The following is a 19,367-nucleotide window of genomic DNA, read 5'->3' on the forward strand; positions in this document are numbered from 1 at the left end:
TCTACCTTAGAGTCAGCAAATGCCAGGAGAACCTGTTCGATTTAGACCTGTGGAGACATACGTCACATGATTCTACAGGGTGAACCATATGAAACTGCTGATACTGGGTTATTTTGACCTACGAAGTAGGCAATTACATAGGACTCAACAATATGTTTCTATTGCCTGGTTTTCCGCCTCAAAGGGTATCCTAGAGACAATATGCTGTCACGGGCAGATAGTACCAGGGTTGCTAATATTCACGGCAATTTACTACTAGAACTGAACGTCAAATACAAAACATCCACTCCAAGTTCGGTCCAAGCCCTCCCCTCAATTATGCACGATTTAAGCCCCTGCCGCCCGCCTCAAGGTTCCCAGTCACCCCTGCTCCCTGAGCTCCTTGTAAAGGGAGCGCCAGGGAGAAGAACGCTGTGCCTTAGAACACAGGCGACCCGGCTGGCCAGCTACCTAGGCGCCAACCGCGCCGCAGCAAGCCCAGACGCCCGAAGCCCGCCGTCCCCCTCACTACCGGTTGCCGAGTTGCCGGAACCCAAGATGGCGACAGGGGCGGAGTCTGCGTAACTGCCCCTGGGCGGGGCCCGAGGCAAGACGTGGCCGAGGGGCGGTGCCAGGCCGGGGGCGGTGCCAGTGGCCCAGCTCGGCCTGGCTACCGCGGCCCGGGGGGTCTTCGGCTGTTTAGTCTGAGTTTTCTTTTCCGCTGGGTGGTCGGTGCCGCCGCTCCTTGGAGGCGTCATGAAGTCCCCGGTTCCGGACCTTGCCCCGAGCGACGGCGAGGAGGGCGAGGACCGCACGCCGCTCTTGCAGCGCGCCCCGCGGGCGGAAACCGGTGAGCAGCTGAGAGAACCAGGGTCTTCGGGCGGGAGGCGGTCCCAAGGTAGAGGGTGTCCAGAGCTGCTTAAGCGCGAGGGGACTGAGAACGCGGGGCCCATTCAGGACCCCACTCAGCCCCCGCCTTCTCGGGTGCCCAGAAGCAGCTCTGGGGCCCAGGAGGCGGGCTGGACCGTAAAGCCGGGCCGGGTCGGGCGGAGGCTCGGGCGGGACCTCTGCAGGCGCAGCCCCGGGGACCTCGGCAGGTACAGCCCCGGGGGCCTCGGCAGGTGCAGCAGGCGGGCCCGGGCGGGGAGCTGCTGGGCGCTGGCGGCGCTGGGCTCCCGGCGATTTTCGGTAGTTTTGAGCCGGGGTCCCTGTGGAAGAACGAACTTGGGGAGAATCTTGAAATCAATGGGCGGAGGGGAGGACCCCGTAGAAGAGCGAACTGGGGAGAAATCTGCAATTGAAGGATGGAGGGCGGGACGGAGCCGCGGACTCTTCCTCCGTGTCACTGCCAGGTTGCCACAGCTCTTCGCCCTCCAGCACGTGATCTGGTAGCTAACTCCCTGGGCATGAAGAGGAGACACAAAAAAGGACTGAGGTTAACATTTGTGAATATGCGGAGGAAAATTATTGGATAACCCAGCGAATATCTTGAAATTGTGCGATAAGAAATTAAAAGTACTGCATACATTTTTCCCCCCGTATAGCTGTCTACGATTAAGTCTCAGCAGTCTACGACTTAAGTTAGGAAACAGGTTATCCTCAAGATAGGTTATTGATAGAGCACTAAGGTAATTTGCACAAAGTCTTGCAATAAATGAAAAAAGTTACTTCACAATGCATCTTCCCTGAATTTGGGGAAATTAAAATATTTTGCTATACTTCTTTAAAAGAAATTAAAACTAAAGAATAAATCAGTTTGCATGCATTCTATAGTTTCAAAGATGTGTGCATGAGAAGCAGAGTTGAATTCGAAATTTCACTTTTCCTGACCAAGAACAGTACAATCCTGTGGCATCTTCTAAATTTGTTTTTATCATTACCAGATGGTGGCAGTAGAGGTGGTAACATTATAGCTCTATCTGGCAACTGGGAGCTTATTTTTGTGGGCGCTCAATGTAAACACTGTACCATAATGCCGTTTTACCTGGAAGTCAGACTTAGTTCCATAAACTGATCTTTTTCTATAGCATATGAGTTAGATTTCTATAATCCTCTTCTGCCAAATAATCTAGTTTGGAAATACAGAAATAATAAAGATATTCCCTAGAGACTACTATATTCTGTTGCAATTGGGAAACATATATATAAATATAATCAAATTTTAGCTCAAATGTTAAATGTCAGTAGTTGTCAGGAAAATGCAGATTAAAACCGCAATGAGACGTTACACACTTACTAGAATGGCTAAAGTTAAAATGGCTGAAGATACCAAATATTGGCCAACATACAGAATAACTAGAACTCTCATATTTTGCTTGTAAGAGTGTAAAATGGTACAACTACTTTGGAAAACTGGCAATCTATTTTAAAGTTAAACATACATTACCATAATACCAAACAATGTTTATAACAGCTTTAATTCATAATAGTAAAAATCTGGAAACAACGTATCCATCAGTTCATCAGCAGGTGAATGAATAAACAAATTGTGGTATATTCATGCATACTCAGTGGTATTATAAAAAGAAATTCCTGATACACATAACAACGTGGGTAAATCTCAGACACAAAAGAAACCACCATATTAATGTATGACTCCATCAGTATGATGTTCTAAACAAGCAGAACTAATCTGTAATAACAGGAAGCAGATCAGTGGTTGCCTGGAAGCTATAGGCAGGAAGGAATTGCCTGCAGAGGCACTAGGGTACTTTTTAGGGTACAAGATGCAGATGGGAAAGTTCTGCAGCTTGACTGGGATTCACAGATGTATACATTTGTCAAAATTCACCAAACTGTACACTTGAAATGGGAGCATTTTATTGTATGTAAGATATACCTCAATAAAGTAGATTGAAAAAGAAAAAAATTAACTCATTCCTTTTAAGAACAATCCCTGCTTGATTCATGGGTTGAGTGTATAGATCTTAGCCCTGTTCCTCATGCCTTGAGGCGGCTGTCTTCATTATAACCATTTTCCTTCTTATTTTTACTCTTTACATACCACTGGAGAGCAAAAGTGAAGTAAGAATAGCAGCGACACATTTTGTTTTGCTATTTAAAATATGATAAGGGTTTTAGAGAATAGGCGCCTACCGTTATAGGGTATTGCATTAGTCAACAATATTTTTATTTTATTTATTTATTTATTTATTTATTTGTGGTACGTGGGCCTATCACTGTTATGGCCTCTCCCGTCGCGGAGCACAGACTCCGGACGCGCAGGCTCAGTGGCCATGGTTCACGGGCCCCGCCGCTCCGCGGCATGTGGGATCTTCCTGGACCGGGGCACAAACCCGCGTCCCCTGCATCGGCAGACGGACTCTCAACCACTGCGCCACCAGGGAAGCCCATCAACAATATTTTAAATTAAGCTCTGTGTCTGGGGTGCTGCGAGCAGGACAGGAGAGGGGCACCAGGAGAAGGGATGGAAAAGACAAAGATGGATGTAACCGCTTTATAAGAGGCACCAGGTATTACCTCATTTTCTCGCAGTAGTGCCCTTTGTCCTAGCTTTAGTCATACTATCTACCATGTACAGCTAATAGGAGAAACACGATGCCCGTTAGTTATATTTTTTAAGTTATGTTCTATATGTTTACTTTGCACATTCCAGAAAGTGTAGCTGTTTAAAAAAAAACAAAAAACAACTTTCCATCCAGAATTGGGTTTTTTCCACTTCTGGTGCCTGAAGACCTTCAGCAGACCTTAAAACCTCTCTTTTTGTATGTTTGCATGTTTTACTTATCTTTTATGTTTGTTTCTGGAACAAACCTCTATGAAATTAGCTGTACCTTATCTATGCCTATGTGTATAGTTTTATTTTTCAGAAGAGAAAAGCTGATAAAATGTTCGTCATAAAATTTTACAGCGGTTAAAAGACCTTAGAGACTAACTCCTATCAAGTGGGCATCATTTTATATGTAAACAGCTGAGGGCCAGAGAGGTTAAGTTCCCACTATTGCTGTAGCCATATTAAGGACTAACCAGAGTTCTTCCAGTTTTTAGTCCCATCCTTCCTCCTCGTCACAACACTGCCACATTTGTGTTACGTTGGAGAAATTCCTGTTTGCAAAATGCTTAATCATTTTTGTTGAATCCTTCACAAATTTGAAAGTTCCCTGCTCCGTCATGAATAAGAGGACGTGGTTTTGTGTTATGCATAGTGCTGCTTTATTGAGAGAGCTAAAATTAAAGTATGTTTCTGTAGTGTTAAGACCAATGCAGGGGACAGGGGTTCAAGCCCTGGTCCGGGAAGATCTCACATGCCGTGGAGCAACTAAGGCCGTGTGCCACAACTACTGAGCCTGTGCTCTAGAGCCTGCGAGCCACAGCTACTGAGCCCGTGTGCTACAACTACTGCAGCCCGCGTGCCTAGAGCCCGTGCTCCGCAACAAAGACAAGCCACCACAATGAGAAGCCTGTGCACTGCAATGAAGAGTAGCCCCTGGTCACCGCAACTCGAGAAAGCCTGTGCACAGCAACAAAGACCCAATGCAGCCAAAAATAAATAAATTTATTTACAAAAAAAAAAGAATATGTCTCAGGTTGACAGAACACAACAGAATTCTCAGTAACCTGTCAGTAACCTGACTGGTTTGCTTTTCAAGCATTTGCTTTTACGTAGTCAGGTAGATTTCAGAGATGCACACCAAAGTGATGGGGGACATCCATGTTGCTGCAAATGACATTATTTCATTCTTTTTTATGGCTGAGTAATATTCCATTGTGTATATGTACCACATCTTCTTTATCAATTCATCTATCGATGGACATTTAGGTTGCTTCCATGTCCTGCCTATTGTAAATAGTGCTACAATGAACACTGGGTGCATATGTCTTTTCTAATTATGGTTTTCCCCAAATATATGCCCAGGAGTTGGATTGCTGGATCATATGATAGCTCTATTTTTAGTTTTTTAAGAAAACTCCATACGGTTCTCCATAGTGGCTGTACCAGTTTACATTCCTACCTACCAACAGTGTAGGAGGGTTCCCTTTTCTCCACACCCTCTCCAGCATTCATTGTTTGTAGACTTTTTGATGATGGCTATTCTGACTGGTGTGAGGTGATACCTCATTGTAGTTTTGATTTGCATTTCTCTAATAATTAGTGATGTTGAGCATGTTTTCATGTGTTTCTTGGCCATCTGTATGTCTTCTTTGGAGAAATATCTATTTAGATCTTCTGCCCATTTTTTGATTGGGTTGTTTATTTTTTTGATACTGAGCTGCATAAGCTATTTGTATATTTTGGAGATTAATCCCTTGTTGGTTGCTTCGTTTGCAAATATTTTCTCCCATTTTGAGGGTTGTCTTTTCATTTTGTTTATGGTTTCCTTTGCTGTGCAAAATCTTTTAAGTTTCATTAGGTCCCCTTTGTTTTCTTTGTTTTTATTTTCATCACTCTAGGAGGTGGATCAAAAAAGATATTGCTGCGATTTATGTCAAACAGTGTTCTGCCTATGTTTTCCTCTAAGAGTTTTATTGTGTCCAGCCTTACATCTAGGTCTTTAATCCTTTTTTTTTGTCAGTATGCGGGCCTCTCACTGTTGTGGCCTCTCCTGTTGCGGAGCACAGGCTCCGGACGCGCAGGCTCAGTGGCCATGGCTCATGGGCCCAACCGCTCCGCGGCTTGTGGGATCTTCCCAGACCAGGGCACGAACCCCTGTCCCCTGCATCGGAAGGCGGACTCTCAACCACTGCACCACCAGAGAAGCCCTTTAATCCATTTTGAGTTTATTTTTGTATATGGTGTGAAGGAGTGTTCTAATTTCATTCTTTTACCTGTAGCTGTTCAGTTTTCCCAGCACCACTTATTGAAGAGACTGTCTTTTCTCCATTATATATTCTTGCTTCCTTTGTCATAGATTAGGTGACCATAGGTGTGTGGGTTTATCTCTGGACTTTCTATCCTGTTCCATTGATCTATATTTCTGTTTTTGTGCCAGTACCATACTGTCTTGATTACTGTAGATTTGTAGTATAGTCTGAAGTCAGGGAGCCTGATTCCTTCAGCCTGGAGATTGTCATACTGAGTGAAGTAAGTCAGAGAAAGACAGATATGATATGATATTGCTCATATGTGGAATCTTAAAAAAAAGGGGGTACAAATGAACTTATCTACAAAACAGAAATAGAGTCACAGATGTAGAAAACAAACTTATGGTTACAAGGGGTAAGGGGGAGAGGGATAAATTGGAAGATTGAGATTGACATATACAAACTACTGTATATAAAATAGATAACCAATAAAGACCTACTGTATAGCACAGGGAACTCTGCTTAGTGCTCTGTAATGGCCTATATGGGAAAAGAATCGTAAAAAGAATGGATATATGTATATAACAGATTCACATTGCTGTACACCTGAAAATAACACAACATTATTAATCAACTATACTCCAATAAAAATTAAAAACAAAACAACCAAGTGACGGGAGAAGGGTGGCTCAATACTGGTAAACCACAGGAAGTGTATAGATTCTTCTGCCTAATTTAGGTAGGAGGGAGGAGGGAATTAGGCACACACATAAAAATTCCATTCCTCACACTTTCCACCAGTTGAAGGTTTACTTTTGTATGAAAGAGATGGGTCTTGTATTTGATTAAATGGATTTTCAACATACCGTTGCACCAAAATGTGCTTATTCACGTTATGAAAAATCAGTTTTAGGTCTCCTAAGACATTTCTTTGTGTTTAAAGGCAGAACATGGGTCTGGAGGCAGGGTGCCTAATGGCCGATCGTAGTTCTGCTGCCTAACCTAACCTCTCTGTGCCTGTAAATCAGGGAAAACGATACACCTAATTTATAGGGTTATTGTGGGGATTAAATAAGCTAATAGAAAGTGCTTGGAATAGAGTTTGGCATATAGTCAGTGTTAATTATTATCATTATTATCATCATCAGTGAAGACTGGATTTTGCATTCCTCAGAGAAGCTGGCACTGCGGAATAAGGGCCCCATTCTTCATGTCACACTGTTGCAACTTGTGATTTTCTAGCTTATAATGGCACATCCTCTGCTTTATTTCATTTTTTGTTTTGTTTTTTACCTCTGCTATTCTTTTGGTGTGGGAGGCAGATGGTTACATTCAAGGTTCAGTTACATAAGCGTTGTGTTTCACACACGTAATTTGTGTGTAAATATAGTCTTAAATATAAGGTATGGAGCGCTGGTAGACAGCAACCATGTTACAGAAGGAAGGGAAATGGCCTTGGGTCATGTGATAATCAATGTTAATATTAAAGTAGCTGAGTCCATTTTAATGGAATTTGGTGTTTTCTTGTAAATGGCTATTAATTTGGGAGCTAAGAATACATAAGGATTTATCAGGAATGAACTACCCATAAGGCAGGCTAAGACCAGTTAAATGTTACCCTGTTTAAAAGCCAAACTTGTTTTATCCATTTAGATAGGAAATCTTTTTTTTTTTTTTTTTTTTTGCGGTACGCGGGCCTCTCACTGCCGTGGCCTCCTCCGTTGCGGAGCACAGACTCCAGACCCGCAGGCTCCGGACGCGCAGGCTCAGCGGCCATGGCTCACGGGCCCAGCCGCCCCGCGGCACGTGGGATCCTCCCGGACCTGGGCACAAACCCGCGTCCCCTGGCGGACCCCCAACCACTGCGCCACCAGGGAAGCCCCAGGAAATCTTTTTTAATGCAGTCCCCTGGTCGGGGGGCTCACCAGTCCAGGCCCCCTCCTCTAGAGAAAGTCATCGTCTTTGCATAGGTCAGTGCCCCTGACCGTGGATTTCCGCCTCAGTCTCAGCCCCTCACTGCTCAGTACTTCCTTGCCCCTCAGCCAGGCCTGCTTCTCCCCACTGCCAGACCCTCCCACAATGAAGAAAGGCTGGACATCCTCAGCTTTTCAGCAGCCTTCCCTCACCTCAGGCACCTCCTTGCTGCAGCAGAAACCTGGCCTTCTGGGCACTCCACTCCTCCCTGCTGTCTCACGGGGTGATTTTCTGTTATCCTGTAGTAGTTGGTGGGATCAACTCTTCCTTACTCCACATTGATGCTTCCAGACAATCACCCTCCACTCGCAACGCCATTAGGCTAGGCTCCTTTCCCCTACGTGGTTTTCTCCTCTGCCCACTTCCCAGCACTTTGCTTCAGTCATCATAGGCTTTACCACCTCACACACCTCCATCTTCCACACTCTAATTCCCACCATGATCTTGAGTGACGCCTCATCCAGCACCACGTCCCCTCAACTTCTCAGACTCCTACGTGTCTGATGACTTCCTTCCCTCCTCAGTCACCCCTTGGGCCCTGTCATCTCCCATGACTGCTTTAACGACAACCAGAATTCCTTCCTACCTGCCTGTGTAACTGCTCCACTTTGACCACTCTCATTTCATCTGGACCTTCTACCCACTGACTCCTCATCTTTTTTTTTTTTTAATAAATTTATTTATTTATTTTATGGCTGCGTTGGGTCTTCGTTGCTGCATGGGCTTTCTCTAGTTGCAGCGAGTGGGGGCCACTCCTCGCTGTGGTGTGCAGGCTTCTCACTGCGGTGGCCTCTCTTGTTGCGGAGCACCGGCTCCAGGCGCGCACACAGGCTCAGCAGTTGTGGCGCATGGGCTTAGTTGCTCCGTGGCATGTGGGATCCTCCCGGACCAGGGCTCGAACCCGTGCCCCCTGCATTGACAGGCGGACTCCTAACCACTGCACCACCAGGGAAGCTGCCCGACCCCTCATCTTTTTATGGAAGAGTTCACACATATACAAAAGTAGAGAGAAGATCTGTCTGTTTCATCTGTCGTCAAGAGAACTTCATAGGTAGAATTGTGAAGTTCCATCAGGAAACACCTCTCTGCTTTTAAGCCCCCTAAATATTTGTATGCCACCTCTCCCAGGCACTGCTCTAGGCATTGAAGGTGTACAGCAGTGAACAAAACAGAACAGAAGCTCCTGCCCTCCCTGAGATTTTATATTCTAGTGTGCATTTTCCTAAACCATTATCCCTCTCCATTTCACTTGCTTCTTGGGTCAGAATCACAGTCCAACACTTTATTTTCTTGTCAGCACTCTAAATTCCCTGCTTTGTCACCACACCATCTCAGTGCCAGCTATCTGCTTACCTGGTGCTTGCCTCTGCGTACAGGCAAGTCATGCTTCAAGGTCACACGCGAGGGCAGGTTGCGCCCACCAGTTCTGGGTGGGTGTCCACTCGCTCAGCAATTCTGCATGTTTCACTGGGAACTTAACACCCGCTTCAGCAGCTTCTTAACTTCTTTCTTCAACTTCTGATTTCTCACAAATGAGAAATAACCTTGATCTGTAACAAATTACCTCAATTCCTAATGTCCAGGAAGAGCAATAATAATAACAACAATTCAGTTATTTGAAGGCATATTATGTGCTAAGCACTGTTCTAAGTATTTTACATGTACCCCACCTCAACTAATCTTTATAACCCTAATATAGGCAAAACACTTAGGCTGATATCGAGCACATCGGGCTCAATAACTATTACCTATTGGGGTTTTTTTTTAACATCTTTATTGGACTATAATTGTTTTACAAGGGTGTGTTAGTTTCTGCTTCATAACAAAGCGAATCAGTTATACATATACAGATGTCTCCATATCTCTTTCCTCTTGCGTCTCCCTCCCTCCCACCCTCCCTATCCCACCCCTCTAGGTGGTCACAGAGCACCGAGCTGATCTCCCTGTGCTATGCGGCTGCTTCCCACTAGCTATCTACCTTACGTTTGGTAGTGTACATATGTCCATGCCGCTCTCTCGCTTCGTCCCAGCTTACCCTTCCCCCTCCCCATGTCCTCAAGTCCATCCTGTACGTCTTTATACCTGTCCTGCCCCTGTTCCCTGTTGTTCTTGTTATTAAATTCAGTGCCCAGTGTCCCACTCTTGAGTTATGCAGCACCATAGTTCAGCCCCATAAGATCATTTGCTGTTTCCCGCTCCTTCTGGCTTGCTTTCCATACTTCTGTACCTGCCGCTGCCTCTGCTTGCCCCGCTCTCCTTCCTCGAACCTGCTTATTGATGAAGGTTCAGTGCAAGTGTTCTTTCTCCCAGAAGCCTTCCTTGACTATCCCCTACCCCACACACAGCACACTTATGTCACTCTTTTGTCCCGTGTTACACACATATGTGTATCGTAGCCGTTTATCTCGGTGGTATAACTTTTTCCAGGATAAACGGGAAAGGAGCTCACTTTTACTGACTGCCCTTCAGTATTTCATCTAATGCACACACAACCCAGTGAGGTGGGTGGCGGTCACCTCATTTGGGAGCTGAGAAACCTGATAATGAAAACTATTAACTAACTTCCCCAAAGACATACAGCCAGTGAAAATCAGAGCTGAGCTCCGTCACCAGGTCGGCTTTAATCTAAATCAGCCTCTGTTCTTTCAGCTACGCCCACTCCACATTCCTAAGTTTAAACCATGTTTTAGAAGCTGATGTTTGTTTTGATGGGTGCTCCGTTGGTTACGCAAGCATGGTTTTGTTCTGAACTTGATTTCAGTGTGGCGGGCGCCGGATGAATGTTCTGTCCCCTCGTCACGCAAGCACGCTTTTCTTGGACCAATTTCAAACACTGGCCAAATTCACAGGCACATTTTGCGCTGTCACCATACTTTCTTGAAACAAAATCTTTCTGACTGATTTGTAATCGACAATCATTTTTTAAAACTAGTAACCCCTTATTTGTAATGTTCTTAAAATCTCATAGTCATATACTTCGTGACTCCTGTGTTGGCTTTTTCTTTTCTGATTATTGAGTCTGCGCCCCCAAAAGTTAACGTTGCCGGGTCCATAACTTCTAGGTCAGATTTCCAAGTAGTATCACTAGGAATTTGAAATCATTTTACTCACCTTTCCTCCACTTCCCAAGCTTCTACCCCTACATGATATTCACACGGTAAGGTATATCATACTCCTAATCAGTTATCGTGTGGGGAGAAACTGATAACATACGGTTAAAATAAGGCAACTCAAATAAGGATAGAATGGAGTGATAACATTCCAAGTCAGAGTAGCAAAAAATAAAGTTGTTCAGAGTAAGAGCATCGCTGGTAACTGTGTCCCTCCCTTTCACTAACCCCCGTGTCCAGTGTGTTGGCAAGGCCTGTGAGTTCTGCCTTTAAAGTTATCTCAAATCCACGCATTTCTCTCCATTGCCTGGGCTTTACTCTACTTTAAGCCACCATCACCTCTTTCCTGGAAACTTCCAATAATCCCTTGAGTGATCTCCCTGAGTCTACATGCCTCACCACCGTTCACACTTCTGCCCCTTTGTCATCTCCACACAGCAACCAGAGAAGCTCTTTAAACCATAAATCACATCTTGTCGCTCCTCTGCTGAAGTGAATAATGAACTTTGTATATAGTACCTTGGCAAAGCAGACAGTACATTAATCTGGATATTTCCTGCTCCAAATTACCCAGAGTAACACATTTTAATTGCCCAAATTTGGAAAGATTATGAGCCCCGCCCCCATCCAGACTTCTCTGTATATTCTCGTCCAACACAGAGCAATGATAGAGAAAATGTGCTCTCCTATAAAACATGCCTTGCATTCTGCAACTGGCCTTAACTAGACAGCTGCCTTTTTGCCTGGGGCAGAGAGCCAGTGTGTCTAGATTCAGGTAACAGAGGCAGCGTGAATGAAGCTTTAGAAATATAGTTTTCACAGGTCTGGATCGAACTGTGGCAGTGGTGCTATTGTTCTAACGCCAGCTGTACTGAAAAGGGAGGCAAGAATGCCAAATGAAAAGTTGTTAAAAGATGTCAGTCTTGCACAGAGGAAAAAGCGATAACAGTTGTTAAGTGTATGAGTGCTTGTAGAAAAGTGAGTTGGATCACAGTATATTAACATACACCTAAATACAGTTGTGCTGTATTCATTAAAGCTTCGATCTGAATCTGTACCAAGACCGTTGTACTCTGAAAAATGTATCCTTGTGTGAGGTTAGGTCAATGAAAACACCAGGATTCCTGGAGGGAAAAACAGGCACGTGTGTGTGTGTGTGTGTGTGTGTGTGTGTGTGTGTGTATGTGTGTGTGTAATGCTAATGAGTCATTGCCAAATAAAAGCACACATATATTCATATATATGTACTTAACTTTAACTTGTCATTAGTAGATGAAACAGATGTTCATATCTTTCAACAGATATTTATCAAACACTCAGTGTTGACCAAACTTAAGTTGTAAAAACCTGGATTAGCCACTTCCTCGTTGTCGCTCAGGGTCAGTCACCCTTAAGTCAGCTTCCTGCATTCTCATCCCCCCTCCAGTTCTGCAACTCAGTAAAAGAAGAAAAAAGAAAATATGTGCATACGCCTATAGAGTAAAAAACTAGGTCAGACTCCTCCTGTCACATGATCGTCCTTTCATTGGTTCCTCCAACCCACTCTGCCTTCCTTTTTTTTTTTTAAATCATTGTGGTACATTCACTAACTGTGCTTTTCACTGTGGGCCCTTTAAGCAAGACCAACTGAGCAACTGTCACAGGGGCTGCAACTGTCATAGATTCTGCAAATTTGCTTCTGGGCTCTTAAATGCATTTAGTTTAGGAGAGCCTTAAGTATTAATCATGGCTTCTGATTCAAACCCAGCCTCTGAGGATACTTTTCAAGGTAAGAAATTATCAGGAGGGGTTTCCTGCCCTGGCCTTGGCAGTAAATTTTTTTGTGCTGAGATAACGTTTATAATGAGAAGGTTACTGACCCATAGTCAGTAATGTACGTGCCACGCTGAACGCTTGAGGACTTATTGGCCATGTTTGAGACATGTTTTTCAGAAATAGTGATGCCGTTAAACCCGCTTACCTGCTTTTCTCTTCTCTTGCCAGCTGACAGGGATTGGGGGTTTGGTTTTGACTCCGGAATGCAGATTTTTCTGAGCAAAGTTGTTGCCTCCATGTTTTAAGAAACCGTCTTACAGTTCAGGCTCTCATGTGTTAAATCTTTATCAAAACTACAGGTACTGGGAACAAATTCTCTTTGGTACATGTTTTTAGATATGCTTCATCTGAGAATATTCTCAGAAAAGCATTCATGGTTTATTCATTTGTGTACATCTAAGAAGTGACCTCTTTAGTGATTTAGACAGTATCATCTAAGTTACTCTTTTAATGAAAGTTTTTCCACCAATCTTTATTTCAGCTCCAGTGTGCTGCTCTGCTCGTTACAACCTAGCATTTTTGGCCTTTTTTGGTTTCTTCGTTCTCTATTCATTACGGGTGAATCTGAGTGTGGCGTTAGTGGATATGGTAGATTCCAACACGACTACAGCAGATAATAGAACTGCCAACGAGTGTGCAGAGCATTCCACTCCCATAAAAGTTCTTCACAACCAAACGGTCAGTGCTGTTTTTCAAGCAAATGATCTTAATCCTAAAATACTTCCGAGTAAAAATATTGAAAAATATTGAATGTATTCATCCTACAGAAACACAGACACTTTCTTCATGTAAACTCTGAATCATTTTCTTTTGTGTTTTCCCAGTAACTGGTTAGACAGTTAACTTATAACTGTAGCTGCTGCTGCTGTGCCCTGATCTGTTTGAAAAGCAGTTTTTCAGTTTCCTCCATAAACATACCGTCCTTGAAGAGAATTTGGAAAAACCTGTCTGGCGTATTAGAAAATTAGGTTGTTTTAGATGTTGCTAAATAGTTTTCATGGGACCATTATTTAATAGCTGTACTACTTAAAAGGGTCCTGTTGCAGGAGGATTAAGATAATCTCAACTACAGGATGAAAAATAAGAATGGGTCAGTTTCAAAAAAAACCTCTATACATGCCTCACCTAAGCTGCTGATGTCGTTTCGCCTCCCTCATATTATACTGGAATTGATAAGTGCATGTTCATCATTTGTTCAAAATTGAGTTTTACACACTTTCAACATTTTCTTTTGTCTCACATGGGGAGACAATACAGGCGGGAAAGGCTGGTGTCCTTTTTTTGTGTGTGTGGCCACACTGTGCGACATGTGGGATTTTAGTCCCCCGACCAGGGATTGAACCTGCACCCCCGGCAGTGGAAGTGCACAGTCTTAACCACTGGACCGCCAGGGAAGTCCCAGGTGTCCTTTTTTTGGGGGGGGGGGGACGTGGGCCTCTCACTGTTGTGGCCTCTCCTGTTGCAGAGCACAGGCTCCGGACATGCAGGCTCAGCGGCCATGGCTCACGGGCCCAGCCGCTCCGCGGCATGTGGGATCCTCCCGGACCGGGGCACGAACCCGCGTCCCCCACATCGGCAGGCGGACTCCCAACTACTGCGCCACCAGGCAAGCCCCTGTCCTTTTTTATAAGTGTATTTTCATCCATCTTCAGTGCTCACAAAGGAGCCAAATCCCACGTGGGTGAGTCTCTCCTGCCATTTACAGACAAGATCACTCAAACAGGGAAGAGGGTTTCTGCCCAAACAAGCACATGTACAAAATAATGACTTATCAAAAATCTTTACATTGGACTTCAATAATGTTGCCGAATATGTATTTGGGTACACATCACCCACTTTCCCCACCTCAACCTGTAATTGCTGGACACTTCATGAAGCCCTGGAATTCTACAGAGAAGCTGCAGATTGGTACTCTAAACAAGGATAATTAGGGCTTTGCTTTGTGTCTTTACTTTCGATAAGTACTTTTCATGATCCACCTACTTATTTGCCCTACATCGACAGTAAAAAGAAATCCTGAATGGTTCTTAACATGTGGGTAGGTTACAGGGCTATGTGTGCTAAAGATGTCAGATACTCAGTCACCAGATCTTCATTTTCACCTTACTGTGTACTGCTACTAATTAAAAGACATTTCCTACTCACGTGAAGTTTCTGGCTTGGTTTAAATTCTTGCTCTTTTGTATAGCTCTATGTCCTTGTTGAAGTGCTTGGTCTGAAATGGTCTATTAATTAATGGTCTCTTAATTATCTATACTTTTGCATACTAGTAGCCAACATTAAGTGAATATTTAGTGTGTGTCAGGCCTTATTTTATGGGCCTTTTTCATTTAATCTTCCCAGATCACAAATCCAGTAAGTAACAGAGCTGGACTTGAACCCAGGCCGGGCTCCAAAGCCTAGCCTGGCCACTGCAGTATCCTGTTCGTAGCTTTCTGGATTAAACCTGTGCCTTTTTTGAGCCTTCTTTGTCATGGTCATTACAAAATATCTACAATTCATCCCATAGTCTAGTTTCATAAAATAGCAAGCCTTCCTGAACATTATGACTTTCAATGATTTTCGATTCACTTCTAGAATCTGCATGTCTGTATCACGGTGACTCACCTACCCAGTAGAAAGTCTGCATGTTCTTCAGTCTACAACAGTGGTTCTGGGGAGTTTCCTGGCAGTCCAGTGGGTAGGACTCGGCGCTTTCACTGCTGTGGCCCAGGTTCAACCCCTGGTCGAGGAACTAAGATCCCACAAGCCTCATGGCCAAAAAAACAAACAAACAAAAACAATGGTTCAAAATTACATTTATATGTACTCACATGCCAGTAAGAGAAAGGAGCCGTTTCATCAAGGTCTTAAAAGGCTGTTCTTTTTCCTCCTACTCTTTACAGGGTAAAAAGTACCGATGGGATGCAGAAACTCAAGGATGGATTCTCGGGTCTTTTTTTTATGGCTACATCATCACGCAGATTCCTGCAGGATATGTTGCCAGCAGAAGTGGGGGGAAACTGCTGCTGGGATTTGGGGTCCTTGGCACCTCTGTCTTCACTCTGTTCACTCCCCTCGCCGCAGATTTCGGAGTTGGAGCCCTCATTGCACTCAGGGCCCTAGAAGGACTAGGAGAGGTAATTTTTTTTCTCTTTTGTTATTCTTCTTACCCTATATCACTTTCTTGTCTCCTTAAAGATATCATTCTTGGGCTTCCCTGGTGGCGCAGTGGTTGAGAGTCAGCCTGCCGATGCAGGGGACATGGGTTCTTGCCCCGGTCCGGGAAGATCCCACATGCCGCGGAGCGGCTGGGCCTGTGAGCCATGGCTGCTGAGCCTGCGTGTCCGGAGCCTGTGCTCTGCGACAGGAGAGGCCACAACAGTGAGAGGCCCGCGTATCGCAAAAAAAAAAAAAAAGATATCATTCTACCATAGAAAAATGATTCATTTCATTGGCATATAGAAAGACATTGAATGCTAGAGCTGAACACATTTTACATGTATAACAACAGTTAATAAAATTTTTTAAATTTTCAAAAATTATAAAAAAGAAAAACGGATAGTAATAATTTGTTTCTTATTTAGACAAAAAGAGGCAAAAAGACAAGGTTAATACGGTTATAATAGTAGCTGATAATTATTGATCACTACCTACGAGCCAAGTACTAATCCAAGCACCCCACATGTAATTAATTATGTTTAACGGGCTTCCCTGGTGGCGCAGTGGTTGAGAGTCCGCCTGCCTATGCAGGGGACACTGGTTTGTGCCCCGGTCCGGGAAGATCCCACATGCCGTGGAGTGGCTGGGCCCGTGAGCCATGGCCTCTGAGCCTGCGTGTCCGGAGCCTGTGCTCCGCAACGGGAGAGGCCACAACAGTGAGAGGCCCGCGTACCGCAAAAAAAAAAAAAAAAAAAAGATATCATTCTTTGATATATGAATCAGAAAAAATGACACTGGAAGATAATAGGGATTTACTTTTTAGTTAGAAACTGATTGACTATGAAATAACATGAGTAGATTTCACTTGTGGTCAGTGAGGTCTTGAGTGGGGGCACTCCAAAATTAGAAGCTTTACTCAAAGACTAGAGAAAACATTTTCTAGGGGAATACGTCATAGCTTCCCCTACTCCCTTCTACTGAGGAGATAAGAAACCACTATTAAAACCATGAGGACTTCTACCATCCTACTTCTTGAACTTTTGCCACTGTTTACCTCTGCTCCATCATTGATTGCCCAGGTCTAAAACATATTTTACCCAATAGACTATCAAATTGCCTTGTTTTCCTTTAAATTTGTTGTTTTTCATAGAACTTCTTCTTTATCATTTGTTCTTTCTTCTGGTCCTCTAACTTAGAGACAAATAATTTATCGTTTTATGTAGCTATCTTTTTTTTAGTCCTGTGATTCTTCTGGCCTTTCTGCTGCTTTTAAAATTGTTATTATTAATTTTTATCTTTTTTTTCCTCTCCTCCTAAGATTTCGATCATTTTTTAATTATTTTAAAATTTTAATTTCTTATTTTTTTTCCTTTCCACTTCTCTTTTGCATTTCGTCATGTGTACCTCCACCTTTAAATAATGATCTCGTTTCATTTCTGACTTCGAACTTCTCAAGGCATACGTTTATTTCGCTCTCTCTTAACATTTCTTTAACCAAGCAAGATAGTGGCCTCTGGGTTTAGTGTACAGCTTAAAGGTTATTTTGTATCATGCTGTGTAGGAAAAACACTGACTGGAGTAGTAAAATCAGAGTTTGAATAATAACTCCACTGTATCTAACGGTGGAACCATAGGTTTTAATATAAATATTATACAAATACAATATATAATATAAATCAAATATATTAAATACGTGCCCCATCCTCAGTCACAGCTCAGATGTGATAATAACTGCTAAAAAACTTTGGAAATTGCCAAGTGCTTTTTAAATGTAAGCTTTGGTCACTCATCTGGACATTCTTATTTTGTCCTTATCAAATAGGGGTATACCAAATAAACCCTTCTTGACTACAAAATAAAATTACCCCCCCCCCACTAACAGGTTCCTTTTCTCCTTATCTAAGTAAAATATATACAGGTCCCTTTTCTCCTTATCTAAGTAAAAAACTAAACCCTCCTTGACTACAAAATAAAATTACCCCCCTACTAACAGGTTCCTTTTCTCCTCATCTAAGTAAAATATATGTTTTACAGATAAACTGAAGTTCTAAGAGGTTAACTGATCTTTCTGAGGCTACACAGCTAGTGAATGGCCAAGGAGAGCTGTGAATTGACTGCTGCAAATCTACTAGAATCTATTCCTTCCTGTTCCCTTGTAGCATCTCCTCCTCTCCCAAGCCTCTGTGAGCCTCCCTGCCTTCACTGTCTTGTTGCTTCTCCATTACCAGTAATTAGTATTTTTTAAAATTGAGGTATAGTAGATGTCCAATATTATATAAATTTCAGGTGTATAACAATTCCAAATTTTTATGTATTATACTCCATTTATAGTTATTATAAAACATTGGTTATATTCCCTGTGCTGTATAATATATCATTTTAGCTTATTTATTTTATACATAGTAGTTTGCACCTCTTAATCTCCCACTCCTATCTTGCCCCTCCCCTAATTGGCATTTACTAGGCTAATTATCACCAGAAAAGAAAAAAATACTGGTAAACACTCTAATTGAGTGTTTTTTGGTAGTACCATTTTTTGGTAGGACTATTTTTCCTGTTGAGTAAGGTGAATCTGAATTTTCTTCTAGTATCCCACAGTATTAGCTCAGTATTTTTAAAAGTTACGTATTGATAACATTCCCATTGCATTCAGGCCATAAATAAAGTAAATGAGGGTTTCCCTGGTGGCACAGTGGTTAAGAATCCGCCTGTCAATGCAGGGGACACGGGTTCAAGCCCCCATCTGGGAAGATCCCACATGCTGTGGAGCAGCTAAGCCCGTGTGCCACAACTAATGAGCCTGCGCTCTACAGCCTGTGCTCTAGAGCCCACAAGCCACAACTACTGGGCCTGCATGCCACAACTACTGAAGCCCGCGCGCCTAGAGTCCAAGCTCCGCAACAAGAGAAGCCACGCAATAAAAAGCCTGTGCACCACAACGAAAGAGTAGCCCCTGCTTGTCACAACTAGAGAAAGCCCTCACACAGCAATGAAGATCCAACACAGCCAAAAATAAATAAATAAATAAATTTATTAAAAATAATAATAATAAAGTAAATGAGTAAAATTCACCGTGGGAGGGTACCTTTATATCCTCATTCAGTACATTCTTTTACATTTTTTGTAACCCTTGCCTTGCAGTCCTCAAATCAGTTGACAGAGTCCACAAGTCTTTGTTCAGATTTTGAAAGTACTTCATTATGAGGTATTTGCACTCAGCACTGTAAAGACATCTCACTCCATGAAACCTGATTCTAGCGTGAGTCTTATCCAGAAACTTCTCTTGCAACAAAATACTCAACTGAATTTAAAACATGAACAAAACTACCTTGCATTTCATCAGAAATATCTTTTTCCCTTCCCAGGGTGTCACATTTCCCGCCATGCATGCCATGTGGTCTTCGTGGGCTCCTCCTCTTGAAAGAAGCAAGCTTCTCAGCATTTCATATGCAGGTGAGATAACTGTTCTTGTGAAGGTTTTCGCTACAATGTGTTATCTGTATATCAACCTTGGGGGAAGGGCGCAAAGCAGAATCATGCAATGTCAGGTGCTTTCTTTGGGGAAAACTTAAGTTGCAGGGGTAT

At 43.2% G+C, this 19,367-nt stretch overlaps 1 protein-coding gene across 5 annotated transcripts in view; it reads left to right on the plus strand.

Annotated features, from left to right (window-relative positions):
* Window positions 1–611: 611 nt before the first annotated feature.
* Window positions 612–19,367, plus strand: part of SLC17A5 (solute carrier family 17 member 5) — a 59,038-nt gene continuing 40,282 nt past the window's right edge. For 2 of the 5 annotated variants that reach the window (XM_004270110.3, XM_049695436.1), the window contains exons 1-4: window positions 612–829; window positions 13,123–13,319; window positions 15,527–15,760; window positions 19,148–19,235. In XM_004270110.3, the coding sequence (XP_004270158.1) occupies window positions 736–829; window positions 13,123–13,319; window positions 15,527–15,760; window positions 19,148–19,235 (613 nt within the window). In that variant the 5' untranslated portion in view covers window positions 612–735. The other 3 variants (XM_033428621.2, XM_033428622.2, XM_033428623.1) reach the window with 3 other exon arrangements.

The sequence above is a fragment of the Orcinus orca genome, chromosome 12 (assembly GCF_937001465.1).
Source record: "Orcinus orca chromosome 12, mOrcOrc1.1, whole genome shotgun sequence".
NCBI lineage: Eukaryota > Metazoa > Chordata > Mammalia > Artiodactyla > Delphinidae > Orcinus > Orcinus orca.